General features: G+C 40.4%; 1 protein-coding gene across 3 annotated transcripts in view; it reads right to left on the minus strand.

Moving 5' to 3' along the window:
- The window catches only part of LOC122560473 (protein tweety homolog 3-like), a 307,798-nt gene that overhangs the window by 53,996 nt on the left and 236,349 nt on the right, over positions 1-17,453 (minus strand). For all 3 annotated transcript variants that reach the window (XM_043711109.2, XM_043711111.2, XM_043711110.2), the window contains exons 9-10: positions 11,062-11,154; positions 4,392-4,484 (exon numbers count right to left, since the gene is read on the minus strand). In XM_043711109.2, coding sequence (XP_043567044.2) covers positions 4,392-4,484; positions 11,062-11,154 — 186 coding nt within the window. The remainder of the gene's footprint in view (positions 1-4,391; positions 4,485-11,061; positions 11,155-17,453) is intronic.

Here is a 17,453-nt window from a genome sequence, read left to right on the forward strand (position 1 = left end):
GGAGAATCGACGTTTCGGGCATAAGCCCTTCTTCTTCACTACTCTAGGGAGTAGTGACCATAGCATGATAGAATACAAAATTCAGTTTGGGGGTAAGAAAGTGGAGTCCAACAGTAGTGTTCTGGAATTAAACAAAGGAAATATAGGCATGAGGATAGATTTGGCCCGAGTCTATTGGGCAGAAAGGTTAAATGGTAAGACAGTGGATGAGCAATGGTAGATATAGGACTGAAGTTAGGGGTAGGTTCTTCACTCAGCGAGTCGTAAGTTCATGGAATGCCCTGCCAGCAGCAGTGGTGGACTCTCCCTCTTTATGGGCATTTAAGCGGGCATTGGATAGGTATATAGAGGATAGTGGGTTAGTATAGGTTAGGTGGGCTTGGATCGGCGCAACATCGAGGGCCAAAGGGCCTGTACTGCGCTGTATTCTTCTATGTTCTATGTAAAACTAGCATAAAATATTAAAAAGGATAGTAAAAGCTTCTAAGGTGTATAAAAGGGAAGAGAATCACAAATGTGAATGTTGGTCCCTTGGAAGATGAAACCTGAGAGTTAATAGTGGGGTACACTGCGATGGCAGGGATGCTGAATCAATACTTTGCCTCAGTTTTCACGGTGAAGGACAATAGTACCATTCCTGTTGGAACAGGCAAGTCAGAGGCAATCAATAAGGTAGAACTTAAAACAATCAACAATCAACATCAACAGGGAAAAGGTACTTAGCAAAGTATTAGGATTGAGGACAGAAAAGTCTCCTGGGCCTAATGGCCTACATCCTAGGGTAGTAAAGGAAATGATGGTGGAGATAGTAGATCCCATTGGTTACAATATTCCAAAATTCTCTGGACACGAGAAAAGTTCCAGTGGATTGGAAAATAGCTAATATAAACCCCTTACTCAAAGAGGGAGGAGGGAAAATTTGGGAAATTACACACCAGATATCTGTTGTTGGGAAAGTCTTAGAATCGATTATTAAGGAAGCAATATCAGGACATTTGGAAAGTCAACTGCTATCCATCAGAGTCATCATGCTTTTATGAAGAGCATATCATGTTTGACTAATTTGCTAGACTTCTTCGATGATGTAACAAGCAAGGTGGACAATGGGGATGTTGTAGGTGTAATTTATCTGGACTTCCAGAAGGCATTTGGTAAAATGCCACACAAAAGGTTAATTCACAAGGTTGGATCATATGGAATTGGGTTAATTTAGTAGCCTAGATAGATGACTGGCTGATGGGCAGAAGACAGACAGTTGGGATAAATGTTTTTTTTTCCAGAATGCCAAGGTGTAACTAATGGGGTGCCACAGGTTTCCGACTTTGGACCCCTGCAATTTACAATCTACATTAGTGACTTGGATACAGGGATAGAAGGTTCTCCAGCCAAATTTGCAGTTGACACAAAAATAGATTAGATTACTAGATTAGATTACTTACAGTGTGGAAACAGGCCCTTCGGCCCAACACCACACCGACCCGCCGAAGCGTAACCCACCCATACCCCTACATTTACCCCTTACCTAACACTACGGGCAATTTAGCATGGCCAATTCACCTGACCTGCACATCTTTGGACTGTGGGAGGAAACAGGAGCACCCGGAGGAAACCCACGCAGACACGGGGAGAACGTGCAAACTCCACACAGTCAGTCGCCTGAGGCGGGAATTGAACCCGGGTCTCTGGCGCTGCGAGGCAGCAGTGCTAACCACTGTACCACCGTGCCGCCCTGAATAGGCGGGATAGTAAATTGCAGTGAGGAAAGAAGAACCTTACAAATGGATATAAATAGGTTAGGAGAGTGGGCCAAGATGTGGCAGATGCAGTTTAACATGGATAAGTGTGAGGTCATACATTTGGGTCGAAAAATGGGAAGCAACCTATTATCTTAATGGGGAGAAACATCGGAGTGCTCCAGTGCAGAGTGATCCAAGTGTACATGTTCATGAGTCACAGAACACTCACATGCAATACTGCAGGCAATAAAGAAAATAAATGGAATGTTGGCTTTTATAGCTAAAGGAACAGAATATAAAGGGAAGGAAGTATTGTTACAGCTATACAAGGTATTGGTGAGACCACACCTGAAGTATTGTGCACAGTTTTGGTCCCCTTATTGAGGGAACATATAGTGGTATTGGAGGCAGTTCAAAGCAGGTTCACTAGATTGATGCCAGAGATGAAGCCTGTGTTATATGAAGAGAGATTGAACCGTTTAGGCCTACACAGACGTGGAGCGGATACTTCCCCTTGTGGGGCATTGTAGGACGAAAGGTTTTGGTCTTAGGATAAGGGGTAGCACACTTAAAACAGAGTTGAGGAGAAATTACTTCTCTCAAAGGGTTGTGAATCTGAGGAATTCGCTACCTCAAAAATGCAGTGGATGCTGGGACAATGAATAAATTTGAGGAGAAGTTAGACAGATTTTTTAATTGGTCATGGGTTGAAGGAATATGGAGTGAAGGCAGGAAAATGGGTGTGAGGAACATATCAGCTATGATCAAATGACGGAGCAGACTTGATGGATTGAATGGCCTAATTTTGCACCTATATGATATGAACTTCTAAAAGTCAGCAGTGCTTTCACATACTGGGGATAAAATTGAAAAGTGCCACCATAGTTCATAATTAAATGGCCTAACCCTGAAAAATAAACCATTCATTTTCTCTACAATTGTAACACCCTCTATCATCACCAAAATCTGACTTGAATTCAAGTGAAGTTACTTGTGCACTTCTAATTTTCACTCCACAGTTCGTGACTGTACATTCAGCTACATAGATCCCAAGCTCCAAAATGTCTATTTTAAGATTCTCTTCTCTTCTTTCAAGACACAAAAACCTCTTTGATCAAGCTTTTGGCCTAACACCCCCAATGTCAATTTCTGCTTGCACAAAAACTGTGCATTGTAATCAACTCTAATTTCAGAAAGCTTTCAATTTTATCTTAGATATATTACTTGCACTAAAATAAACCTTTAATTATTTTAAAATGTGAGAATGCTAAAGCAATTTGGATGTGGTCTGTGGTGATCATGCATACGTATTCTACTTTTTGTTCTGTGCTACCAGTTTGAAGAGATACACTTTTGGGGGTGTTAATAGCGCATTGAGTGGAATACAGTCTGCAGTAGGTAATGGATGTGTCATTCACACACAGGCATGAACATATGAAAATGGCAGGCAAAAGCTAGCCTAATAATCCTGACATCACTTATGATGGCTGATGGCTCATGATGAGACACTTCCCACCAGTTTGCCTCCCCTAATGTAATTTCATGGGACAGCCAAAAAAAAAATCTGATATCAACAAGAGAAAATTCATCTTAAACTCTGTCTAGTGGTCAAAACCTGTCTAAGAATCCAAATGACTGTGTGTTAATCAATGAGTCATTTGTCATCAACTGTCTGAAATAGGTTACACTGGCTGTGAATACTCCCAAATACGCAATTTAAAAAACTTTACTGCAGTTTATTCCCTACCATTAAAAAGACTTCACATATAGTTCAGTCTTTATTTTGTTCCATTCAAATATAGCTACTGAGAGTTTGAGGTGTAATGAGAAAACCCAACAGCATTGCAATGAAGGCAAACAGCTTTATAAATACTGCACAGGAACAATTTGGTGTTTGCCAGAAGTTTTTTGAAATTTACACAAATTCATGGCTTTAATTAGATGAACTGAGCCTGGTGGTGTATGTTATAAGACTGTCTTGAAATCTCAACAGTTGACACTGACGTTACTCTTCTGTGTGGAGTTTACATGCTCTCCCTATATCTGCATGGATTTCCTCTGGGTGCCCTGGATCCCACTCCCTAGACTGTCCAAAGACGTGCAGGTGTGGATTTGCCATGCTAAATTGCCCTGAAGCATCTAGGGATGTGTAAGCAAAGCAAGGTAGCCACTGTAAATGGAGATTATGGTGATAAGGTGGAGGCTGGTCTCAGCTGGGTGCTCTTCGGAGGGTTGGTGCAGGCTTGATGGGCCGAATGGCCTTTCTCCGCACTGTAGGAATTCCAAGATTACATACTGAGGATTAAAGAACAATAGTAACACACTATAAAAAGATAAAGGAGAATGGATGCTGGAAATCGGAAACAAAAACATATTGCTGGAGAAACTCAGCAGGTCTGGTAGCATCTGTGCGGACACAGCAGAGTTAACTTTTCGGATCCAGTGACATTTCTAAGGAAGCATTCTGAAGCATCAATGCACCCAAAACGTTAACTTTGTTTCTGTTTACAGGTGTTGCCAGACCTGTTGAGTTTCTCTAGCAGTTTCAGTTCTGAGTCGCAAACCATGACTTCAGAAGAATGAACAGCAATTATATATTCTGGGAACCCAATACTTAGTTTCTCTTCGCACTTTCACACCACCTTGAATACTCACCATGTGAAGACTACGGCAATCAACCAAAGCTGTCAACTGTTGCAGAGTGGTCTCTGTTGAATTCAATACTATTTGAGTTCGGTCCAGATACTCCTGTTAGCAACATAAGCAGCAGTGCTCATTTCATAAGACATCATCACAATTCAGCGGACATTTACAACACTCATGACCTTTAGTTTATGAATAGAGGGAGACTGTTAAATTTGACAAGAGGTCAATGTGAATACTGATCAAATACCTTAATGTTATTGGTAATTGATCACAATTTAGTTACAGTTCCAGATTTTGTGGCATCTAATGCAATCCCAACCACAAAATCCACTTTCTGTCAATATTTCTAATTTTTTTTTCGATTACTTAAATAAATGTTTGAATAAATGCATTAAAATTACTACTAAATGCATTATACTAATATAATGCTAGAACATGGCTATTGAATTCTGTTTCGTAGTGCTTGGTTAAATGCACATAATGGAATAAGTGAAAAAATCATGTGGTGTGTGCTTCACTAATTATTTTTTAGTTTACTTATTTGCAGATACCACAAACAAAAGAAAATATCTGGCTTGGAAGTTATTTAACTTGGAGAGAAGTATACCTTCGTCTAAAGTTTCTGTTCTAGAAAAGAAAAAATTGGAAAAAATTAAGAGAATGTCACTGCAGCAACGAGAGAGAAGTGGACATACTGCTGAGTTTGGGGTCAGGCTAATTACTAAAAATCATAAAGTTTCTTATTTTCTAATCATGCATTCATAGAACTTTGCAGCATGGAGACCTGTGCCAACTGCTGAAAAACCTATTCAATTGGTTCCATTATTTTGCCACAGCAGTCCATTTCTTCTTCAAGGTTAAATTCAAATCCCTTTTGAAAATAGTCAGTATGTCTGTTTCACAAGCTTTTAAAACAGTACATTCACGATGCTAACAACTCACTATGTGAAAATTAATACATGGCTTCCCTCTGGAACTATCACCAAAACAAATTAGTGCCCTTTAGTTACCAACACACGCTTAGGGAGAAAATAAATTCTCTTTTATTTTGTTTAAAGATTTCAAGATTTTGAACATTCTTTTGAAGCAAGAAGAGATTCGAAAGCAAAGGGCCCTGCTTATCTGGCCTCTTCACTTTGCTAAAGTTACCCAAATTCCACGCAAATTTCAGTACATTTCCTCTGGACTGTTGCAAAGATGTTGATGCCCTTCCTATATTGTTATGCCCAAACTTGACCAACATTCTCTAGTTGCTGTTCCATCAATACTTTATTTATGTTTAAAATAACTTTGTTTTGTCTGCCTTATCATTATTTAGAAAACAGATCATCTCATATACTTTGACAAATATATCAACTTCTTTTAACACTTCAAAGATCATACCTGCATGTGCTTTAAAATTGAACCACGTAATTTGCCTCTCTACATTATTACTCCCAAAATGGAGTACTTCTTCCTTGACTGCATTAAACTTCACCTATCATTTGTCTGCTCAATTTGTCAGTCTGTTCTGTTCTAAAAGGTAGCTACAACTGCTTACTTGCTCTGTGTCATCTGCATACTTAAAAAAAAAAACTGCATACCCCTTTTCCCAGTCCCAAGTTCAGGTCAAGATATATATCAAAAAGAGCAGTAGTTCGAATACCCACCAACCATACCTCCCAGTAGTATGAAACAAACATTTGCTGCTACTTTCTGCTCTTTGTTTCTTAGCCAGTTTTATGTCCTTCCTACCAAAGCTACTCTAATATATAAGCTTTAATTTTGAAAACACATTTATGTTACAGTACATTAGAAGTTTGGGATTGAGGTATGAAAACAGCGTAGAAATGTACAATAGCTACAAGACAACAAGAGGAATTTTGTTGCAGAACAATAGATTATTTGCATTAAAGCAAGCCTTGGAGGTCAGCAAAGCAGGTCCGAGGTTTCTCTCTACACAGTGAAAGATCTGCAAGCTCTTCTCCCTGAAGTACAGCAGACAGAGAGTGCAGTAAAGAATAGCATTGGCTTACAGCACAACAGAAGTGGAATGTTGTGGCAATAGTATTCAGTATCAAATGCTATACTGCATATATGGCAACGCAGTTTAAGAAACAGATCAGGCAAGGAGAGTCAGCACTCTTTTTAAAAATGTATGGCACTAAAGAGCTTCCAGGTTACAAACTTATTTCAGAGAATTACTGTTTCCACACTGTCATGTAATCTAATCTAATCTAATCTAATATTGTCATATGGGCAGACAAACAATCTGCTGTAAGATTAACATGTCTTCTAGGGCCATCAACAACTTTACATATAAACAAGTACATGCTTCTAGGGTGGCTACTGCAAAGGTTACATTTCAAACTATTTCCCATAAATGCCCAGGAAATCATTTAATGCCTTGGCAGGGCTCACTACATAAATGCAGTGGCAAGGAATACTTAAGTAACTCACTTATTGACTCCCCAAATCATGTTCATCATCTTTCTACAAGGCACAAATTAGGAGTTTGACAAAACACTTCCTACTTGCCTGGATAAGTACAGGGAGAAAGGGAGGACTGCAGATGCTGGAGATCAGAGTCGAAAAGTGTGGAGCTGGAAAAGCACAGCATCCGAGGAGCAGAAGAATCAACATTTTGGTTATATGCTTTTCATCAGGATTGTGGGGACTGGGGGGATTGGGGTAAATAGGAGATAAATAGGAGGGTGAGGGTACGGGGGAGGTCGTTGGGAAGGTGATAGGTAGATGTAGGTGGGGGTGATGGTGATTGGTCAGATCTGGGATCAGATAGGGCATAGGGGAGAAGACGAAACTGGTGAAGTCAACGTTCAGGTTGTGTGGTTGGAGAGTCCCAAGGCGGAAGATGAGGCTTTCATCCCCTAGGTGTCAGGTGGTTTGGATTTGGCAGTGGAGGAGGCTTGCATGTCCTTGACGGACTGGGTGGGGGAGCTGAAGTGGTCAGGCACAGCGTGGTGGGATTGTTTGTTGCATGTGTCCCAGAGATGCTCCCTGAAACATTCCGCAAATTGGCATCCTGTCCAGTGGAAGTAGAGGAATTGGGAGTAAAGGATAGCATTTTTACAGGATGGGGAGTGAAGGAGGTGTAGTTCAGGTAGCAGTGGGAGTCAGTGAGTTTGAAGTAGATCCCATGTTGAGTCAGTCACTGGAGATGGAGACGATGAGGTTCAGGAAGGGGAAGGAAGTGTCTGAGATAAGTGCAGCTCCAACAACACTCCAGAAGCTTGACACCATGCAAGACAAATAGACAGGCAGGTCGCTGGAAGAACACAGCAAGCCAGGCAGCATCAGGAGGTGGAGAAGTCAATGTTTCAGGCGTAACCCTTCTTCCCGAAACATCGACTTCTCTACCTCCAAATGCAGTCTGGCTTGCTGTGTTCTTCCAGCTTGCTACCTGTCTACTTTGGATTCCAGCATCTGTAGTTTGCCTGATTGACACCACATCCACAAACATCTGTTCTCTCGAACATCGATGCTCTGTAGCAGCAGTGTGTACTGTCTACGAGATACACATCAGAAATTTGCCAAAGATTCTTAGACAGCACTTTCTAAACTCACAACTAGTACCATCTAGTAAGACGAGGAAAGCAGATACATGGGAACACTACCACTGCAGACTCCCTTCCAAACTACTCACCATTCTGATTTGGAAAAATATTGCCATTCCTTCACTGTCCCAGTGTCAAAATCCTGAAATTCCCTCCCTCAGGGTAATGTGGTTCAATAAGACAGTTCACACCTTGTCAAGGGCAGGTAGGAATGGCAAATAAACACCAGCCAGCCAACTAGTGATGCCCATGTCACAAGGGGAATTTTTAAAAAAATTCTCTTTCACTCATAGCCTTACTTATCACATATTTATTCTAATAAAAACTGAACAGGATATGTAATTGTTTATTGCAGACACCATCACCACCAACATTATGATCTGGATTCTTAGTAGTGTCTTCCCGCATTTCACAGAAACCAAAAGGTATTTTCACACTTCATATTCTTTAAAAACACAGCCCCAGAGAAATGCCACGTACCCCTCCCAACCCAGACTGAGAAGAAAACAACATACAAACTCATATCGGACAGGCTCAATCTTTCCACTGTTACATTTCAGCATTGTCTGAATAAATATACATACTTATAGAGTGGCAAAGGTTAATGGAAGATTTCAAAAGGTGTTTTAAATCTTCTAGAATTTTTATGTAATGAATAAGGGGAAATTGTTTGCAGTGACAGAAGGTTCAGTGCGACAGTCAGATTTAAGTGATTGACAAAAGGATCAGAAGCAACTTGCTGGATGATTTACGACAATTGGAATGTATTGCCTGTAAAGATAGCAGAGGTATATTTGACACCTTGTAAGCAAATTGCATAATATTTCAAAAGGAAAACACTTCCAGGCTGTAGAGAAAAAGTAAAGAAATTACTATTTAGATATCCCTTTCAAAGAGGTGACACAAACATGATGGGTTGGAATGGCCTCCTTCACATTCTTTTCCTCCATGCTTAATAAAAACAGGAATAAAAGAATGACTATGGTAGGAATACAGGAATAAAAGAATGACTAGGGTAGGAATAGGTCCAGTCAAGGATAGTAGTGGGAAGTTGCGTGTGGAGGCTGAAGAGATTGGGGAGACACTGAATGAATACTTTTCGTCAGTATTCACTCAGGAACAGGACATTGTTGCCGATGTGAATACTGAGTCACAATTAATTAGGATGGACGGCTTTGAGGTATGTAGGGAAGAGGTGTTGGAAATTCTGGAAAGGGTGAAAATAGATAAGTCCCCTGGGCCTGATGGCATTTATCCCAGGATTCTCTGGGAAGCAAGGGAGGAGATTGCAGAGCCATTGGCCTTGATTTTTATGTCCTCGTTGTCTACAGGAATAGTGCCAGAAGACTGGAGGATAGCAAATGTGGTTCTCTTGTTCAAGAATAATCTTGTAGGGATAATCCTAGTAACTATAGGCCGGTGAGTCTCACTTCTGTAGTGGGCAAAGTCTTAGAGAGAATTATAAGGGATAGGATTTATGAACATCTGGATAGGAATAATGTGATCAAGGATAGTCAGCATGGTTTTGTGAAGGGCAGTCGTGCCTCACAAATCTTACTGAATTCTTTGAGAAGGTGACTAAGGAGGTGGACGAGGGTAAAGCGGTAGATGTGGTGTATATGGATTTTAGTAAGGCGTTTGCTAAGGTTCCCCATGGTAGGCTACTGCAAAAAATACGGAGATATGGCATTGAGGGTGAGTTGGAGGTTTGGATTAGGAATTGGCTGGCTGGAAGAAGACAGAGGGTAGTAGTTGATGGCAAAGGTTCATCTTGGAGTTCAGGTACTAGCGGTGTTCCGCAAGGATCTGTTTTGGGACCATAGCTGTTTGTTATTTTTATAAATGACCTGGAGGAGGGGCTAGAAGGTTGGGTGAGCAAGTTTGCGGATGATACGATAGTCGGTGGAGTTGTTGACAGTGAGGAAGGATGTGGCAGGTTACAGCGGGATATAGATAAGCTGCAGAGCTGAGCAGAAAGGTGGCAAATGGAGTTCAATGTAGGTAAGTGTGAGGTGATTCACTTTGGTAAGAGTAACAAGAAGATGGGGTACTGGGCCAATGGTCGGATACTTGGTAGTGTGGATGAGCAGAGGGATCTTGGTGTCCATGTACACAGATCTCTGAAAGTTGCCACCCAGGTAAATAGTGCTGTGAAGAAGGCATATGGCGTACTGGCTTTTATTGGTAGAGGAATTGAGTTCCGGAGTCGTGACCTCATGTTGCAGTTGTATAAGACTCTGGTGCGGCTGCATCTGGAGTATTGTGTGCAGTTTTGGTCGCCATACTATAGGAAGGATGTGGAGGCACTGGAACGGGTGCAGAGGAGGTTTACCAGGATGTTGCCTGGTATGGTAGGAAGATCGTATGAGGAAAGATTGAGGCACTTGGGGCTGTTTTCATTGGAGAAAAGAAGGTTTAGGGGTGACTTGATAGAGGTGTACAAGATGATTAGGGGTTTAGATAGGGTTGACCATGAGAATCTTTTTCCACGTATGGAGTCAGCTATTACGAGGGGACATAGCTTTAAATTAAGGGGTGGTAGGTATAGGACAGATGTTAGGGGTAGATTCTTTACTCAGCGAGTTGTGAGTTCATGGAATGTCCTGCCAGTAGCAGTGGTAGACTCTCCCTCTTTATAGGCATTTAAACGGGCATTGGATAGGCATATGGAGGATAGTGGGCTAGTGCAGGTTAGGTGGGCTTGGATCGGCGCAACATCGAGGGCCGAAGGGCCTGTACTGCGCTGTATTTTTCTATGTTCTATTTGCTAACAATGCTGTATATATCACAAATATGTAATATTTTCACAATGCTATATTCAATCTCTAGTTAGGCAATCTAACAGTTAACGTCTCCAAGAGCAGCATAAAGTACACAGCACAAATGTTAAACAAGGGCAAGATTATTCAAATTGATAACATACACAAAAATAATCAAAACCATTACTCAATTAAAAAAAAAGTACAAAGTAAGCACTTCCCTCATCGCTACTCAGTTTTCACAGAGAATTACAATTGAAATTGTACACCATTATGCATGCTGTAATGAAACAATGTTTCTTTGGAAACAGTATGTGAAAAGTCCAGCAACAGATAAAAATGTTTTTCTTTTACGCTATTACTTACACGAGAGGATGGAAACTCGCGCACAGCCGACTTTAGAAGCTCCGATATGTGGTCCTGTATCTCCACTAGGGCTTTATGGCTGCTAGAGAGTTTCTGGAGGGTAAATAGAAAAGAAATGCTAGAAGAATTAAGAAGTCATTTATATATCCCCAACTCAGATGCAACCTATATATGCAACCTATCACATTCATCTGCACACAGTTAGTCAATATTCAATGAAAAGTGAAAAATATTTAGGTCACTTTGGAAAGAAAACTCATGGGATTTCCTCTCCACTCCAAATCAAGCAATTAAACTTGTTAACTAATGTCACTAATCCTGAATAATCCAACAATTTTCTGGGCCTGGATATCTTTACCTAATAGTCAATTGCCTACCAATTTATTTGTTGAAACTTTATTGCTGGAACAGCACAGCAGGTCAGGCAGCATCCAGGGAACCTTTTAAGACTTCATCCCTCCCATTCTGTATAATCTTTACAACTCTCCAAGATATCTGCATTCATCTCTCAGAATTGTTACAGTGAAGGGGGAAGCCATTTGGTCCTTCATGTTTGCACTCTCTCTTCAGTTGAGTATCATTACTTAGTGGGAGAAAGTGAGAAAGTGAGATGCTGGAGTACCAGAGTTGAAAAATGTGGTGCTGGAAAAACACAGCAGGCCAGGCAGCATCCGAGGAGCAGGAGAATCGACGTTTCAGGCATAAGCCCTTCTTCCTAAAGGGCTGATGCCTGAAACGTCGATTCTCCTGCTCCTTGGATGCTGCCTGGCCTGCTGTGTTTTTCCAGCACCACATTTTTCATCATTATTTAGTGCCAATCTCCTGTTTTTTTTTTCCAACACATGTCTTTGCACACTATTTTCTTCAAGTGATCATCCAATGTCCTTTTCAATGCCTCAATCAAAACAGACTCCAACTACACTTCTTTACATACCTTGACTACTGAAGACTGACATTCTCTGGAAATCTGTTTCAGAAAATGTAATTTTCATTAAAGATAGCCAAGATTGTCATTCAGTCTCCTATCTGAACAACTCGATGGCCAGGAAAGAATTTCATTTCTAGTTCTATTGCTACCAGCACTGGCCACATCCATTCAGGCTGTTTAAAAAAATCCCAAGGCCTCCCAAGCTGTTTACTCAAGAGGTTTTCAGTAGGCAGTTTGGCAGCTCTGCCTTACAATCTCTCTTTTAAAAAAAAGGACAAAATGATCCCTTAAAGTGACAGTATCATCACATCCTTCTCCAGCCCAAAGAAAATCCAGTAACCATTATTGTTCATTCCCTATCACTCAACCAATTTTGTAGCTGTATTGCTGCTGTCGCTTTAAACCATAACTTAGAACTTTCCTGTTGTCCGGCACTGTAATCAACAGGATTACCCTTATCGATCCTTTCTGTTACCTCTTCAATGAACTCGAGCAAGTTTGTTAAACACTATTTTCCCTTTAAAAATCCATGCTGGCCCTTCCTAATCAAATCACCTTTTTCCATGCAACTGCTAACTATTTCTGGAAATTTTTTCACCACCAACATTAAACTGACTGGTTTATAAATGCTGCAATTATCCTTATGTTTCTTGAACAAAGCCACAACGTTTGCAATTCTCTAGTCTTCCAGCATCTCCCCACAGTACAGGGAAGTTGGATGATTGTGGTCACTGCATTCACTATTTCTATCTCACTTTCTTTAAAATCTTGGATGCATTGCATCCAGTCTCAGTGCTTTGTCAACTTTAAGTACCAACAGTCTATCCAAAATTTCTTACTAATTTTAAATCCTTCTGAGGAACAGAGGAAGAAACTCTGTCATCATGGCCTAGATAGCATCCTTCTCTTTTGTAAAGACAGATGCCTAATATTAATTAAACACCACTGACATGCCCTACCTCCATGTGTAAATCCCTTTTTCTCAAATCAGCCCAACTCCTCCAATTTTTTCTGTTTATATGCCTATAGAAGACTTTGGGATTCTCCTTTAGGTTAGCTGTTGGACTTTTCTAATAATGTCTCTTCCCTTCCTTTCCTTGCTTGCTCACATCTCCTCTAAGCCTTACTTGTTCCTCTTGGCTGTCAATTTCACACCTGTCACAAGCACATCTTTTCTTTCTAATGTTAATTTCTATCTCCATTGTCATCCAGAAAAACTCTGGATTTGTTTGTCCTGCCTTTTCCATTTGAGGAAATATACCTTTACCAAACCACCTGCTCTGTGAAGGTAGCCCATTGTTCAGTGATTGTTTTTCCCATCAACCTCTTGATTCAGTCAATGTTGCCCAGCTTTGCTCTCACTCCATCCAAGTCAGCTCTTTGTCAATTGAATTGTCTCTGTCTAGACTGCTGTATGTCATTCTACACCACCCTGAACCTTATGAAACAATGATCACTGTCTCTTAAATGATTCCCCCCAGTGACATATGATCCACTTGGCCCACCTCATTTCCAAAAAGCAGGTCCAACAATGCACCCTTCCCTGTTAGACAGGCCACATAATAGTCAGAAACTCTCATGAACACATGTGGGCACACCTGCTCTTTGATGCCCTTTACCCAAACATAGTCTGATACACTGGTAGAGTAACTGAACACCTCGGTTATAGATACCCTGTAATGTTGGCATTTCTCTGTAAATTCCCTGCAGATTTGTTTCTTTGTATCTTGTCCACTTGTTGGTCTACAGACTACACCAAGGTTTTTTATTCCTTAGTTCTGGCTGAAACAACTCTGTTCTTGAAACCCGAGAAATCTTCTTTCTCCAGCACTGCAATGCTCTCCTGAACCATTACTATTACCCATCCTAACATTCTTCCTTTTCCATCATTCCTGAACAACTCATACCCAGGAACTATTAATATTTCGTCTTGCCCTTCCATCTAATTCTAACTTCTTCAACAGTTAAATGTAATTCATTTTCTAAAACTCCCTGTTCTTCACCCCCCCTCCACCTTTCACCCCCCTCTCTCGCTCTCTCTCGTAACTGAACACTATCCTTAAAGTTTTGTTTAACCTTTCGGCTACCTGCCCTATGGCTCAATGCCAAATATCACTTTATAGTATTCCTTTGAAAAGCCTGGAGATATTTTGTTACCTTAAAGGCACTATGTGGATACAAAAGTTGTTAAAGTAATTACTGGAACTGCTACAACTACTAAAATTCCATAACATGCAGCTCCTCTTCAGAGAATCAAAAATCAAATTAGCAAGTGGTGTAAGATTTCTTAAGAAGATTATTTGAGAAAAGTAAATCACAATTGAGCACAATGTTTAAAATCAAACAATATTCAGTCACCTTTTTTATACACATGTAACATTTTAATTTCTACAAAATAATCTGATGATCCATAAAATAGAAGTGAAATTCAGTACATATACACAAACACACACACACACACACACACACACACACACACACACACACGTCAAATTTCTTATTCTTTCATTATTTTTGTTCATGGAATGTAGACATTAGCTACTCCAGAGTTTATTGCCCATCTGCACTGCCCTCGATCATTGGTGAACCATCTTATTGAACTGCCTTGGATTTTAGGAATCTTTTCTCCATCTAAAATAAAACCATCATCTTCCAAATACAGCACGTTCCAGCTAGATTAACAAAATGCTGGTTTGTCCCAAGTTTCCAAATCTTGTACCCACAGGGCTGTCTATTACAGGCAATCTGTGTTCACTTACTGCAAAGTAATCAGCTACACTTAACTCTTTCCCTGAAAATCTTTAGACTTTTATCTTAGAATCGCGACAGTGTGGAAGCAGGCCACTTGGCACATTGGGTCCACACCAACCCTCTGAAGGGCATTCTCCACCCCCCCAATCTTATTCCTGTAACCCTGCATTTCCTATGACTAACCCACCTAGCCTGCACATTCCTGGGCTGCATGGGCAATTTAGCAAGGGCAATCCACTAAACCTGCACCATCTTTGGACTGAGAGAGGAAACTGGAGCACCAGAGGAAAGCCACGCAGACACAGGGAGAATGTGCAAACTCCAGACAGATAGTTGCCCGAGGATGGAATGAATCTAGATTCCTGGCACTGTGAAGCAGCAGTAGTAACCACTGACCTAAATGTTGTTTTCTTGTTGATACAATCACCACAATTGCCATTGAGACCTATTTTTCATGATTCTATAAATTTGTCAAAACACCCTAAAAATAATAGTAAGATTAACTGCATTCACCAACATTTTTGCACACATCAGCTAGTTGAAAGCAAAAGTCTACTAGCTACTGCCCGAACTGAATAAAAAGACAAATCACTTCCCAGCTTTGCACTAAATATAAAGGGCATGACATTCTGGGACATTTACAGAGGAACCTCAATTATCCGAATGAGATGGACAGGCACTATTTAATTCGAATAATTGATTATTCAGTTAATTGACTCAATGCCTTTCCTCTGGGGCTCTATTTCTATTAGGTCTGCTCCCTGTTCAGGAGATAAGGCAGCACACCGTGCACGAGGGTTCACCCCTATGTAGAACTCCAGGGAAAGTGTGGGGGGAAGAGAAAGAGGGCAGGTGGTCAGTCATTTGGAGACGGTGCCTGGGGCTCTCATCTATGTACAGGACTGTTAACAAGAGATGCGATCAAGGTTGAAACAGCTCTTTCATGTAATGTTTCTATCAGGACCTAGAGGTCTCCTTCGGATAATCGGATATTCAGATAATCAAGATTCCCCTGTATATAGACATTGGGTTTACATGCTACAGAAAATTAGGACTTCTTCATTTTACTTTAAATATCCACTATGGTGGTATCATTGACTGGACTACTGCAAATTAGCTTTGCCCGAACTGAAAATCGACATTTGCCAGTCAACACCCCGCTTTGCATTCAGAAATTTAAAAGAACATTGTCTTTTCCTTCCCTCAATTCATTTCACTTTCTGTATCTGATGTAAAATGGAACTCATTATCAAATACACATTCTGGTTCAGCTCATTAACCAAACAGAGTGGAGAATCATTAAAGAGTCAGAGTTCTTGCTCAGTTCATTTAGGTCCGAGATGCCTTGCAGAGGGGTAACACATGAAAGCAGTCCCTGTAGTAGTAACTTTCAGAGCAGCCTAATAACAATAAACTTGTCCATACCAAGTTCAATGTACAGGAGATAGCAATTGTTCATCAGCTCCAGTAGATCCTGGCCCAAGATGTTCCAGCTGTACTAACAAATACTTGCTCCTCTCAAGTTTTCAACATTACAGCCTTAGGGCTACCTTTCACTATCAATGCTTTGCACTTACATCTACGAGGCAACATAATCAGGCACATTTAATGCACTTTTCTAAACTGTACTCCTTTATGTTGTTTTATAGCTGATATAATTTCTACGCTGACCATTAAAAATGCTTTGCACATGATTCTGTAAATGATTTTAGGAGTAATTCCTAAAATAAATTTTCAGTTTGAACAAATCTACTTTGAACATAAATATCAAAGGGAAGCTCAACTAATCTTAAAAATACATTTCAGTGCCTTTTCCACCAATGTAATACTCCAGCAAATGTTCTGAACTACATGCAGCTCTGTTTGGCAAACTAACATTGCTCTGTTTCATCATATCTAAAAGGTGAGATAAGAGTGACTGGTCTCAACATCAAGCCAACATTTCACTAGGTGCAGCATTACTGTCCTAGCAAAACGGGAATTAATGGGAATCAGGGAGAAAACTCTACATAGGTTGGAGTTTGGAATTATATCTGGCTCAAAGGATGACGATTGGAGGGAAATCATCTCAGCTCCAGGACATTGTTGAACATTGTGTTTGGGTTGCCAACAGCAAAAATGGCTGCTGGACTGGTTAAGAGTCACAATCAAACATGCTGGGAATTTTGGTCAAGCTAGCTTAAACTCTTCCCTCAGTTAAAGTGCAGTGAGGACATGTTGTGAGCTGCATTTTCACGTGTTGACCAAATAAGACAGATGTTACATGACCAGTTGGATATACTGAACCATACTACATTGTATGGAACAGGGACGAGGCTGTTTAATATTTAGAAGCTTTTTTAAAATCAGTAAAATTCCATTGGCTGGGATCAAACAATGTGATCAGGTTTTGATCAATTCATTGGCTGAATTCTACAGCTCTTTCCAGAAACTAAGCACATTTTCTAATAAGTTAACATAACAAAGGAATTTTCTCAGGAGAAACCTTCAAAACCACATATGAGAAGCAAGCGCCCTCATGTAATCTTTGGAGAAATAAAGAACCATGAGGTGAGACCCACACGGAGAAATAAAAGTTGGTCACTTCACTCAAACCACAGTAATACTTGATTCAAACCAAAATTGGAGAGTTAAAGTTAGAGTTAGGGTTCAATGTGATTGAAGTTAAAATAAGGTCAAGTGAAGTTAAATGAAGTGAGTTACAGTTGAAGTT

This window comes from Chiloscyllium plagiosum, unplaced genomic scaffold, assembly GCF_037043375.1.
Source record: "Chiloscyllium plagiosum isolate Xiang-an unplaced genomic scaffold, Cpla_swu_hap1 HiC_scaffold_20, whole genome shotgun sequence".
NCBI lineage: Eukaryota > Metazoa > Chordata > Chondrichthyes > Orectolobiformes > Hemiscylliidae > Chiloscyllium > Chiloscyllium plagiosum.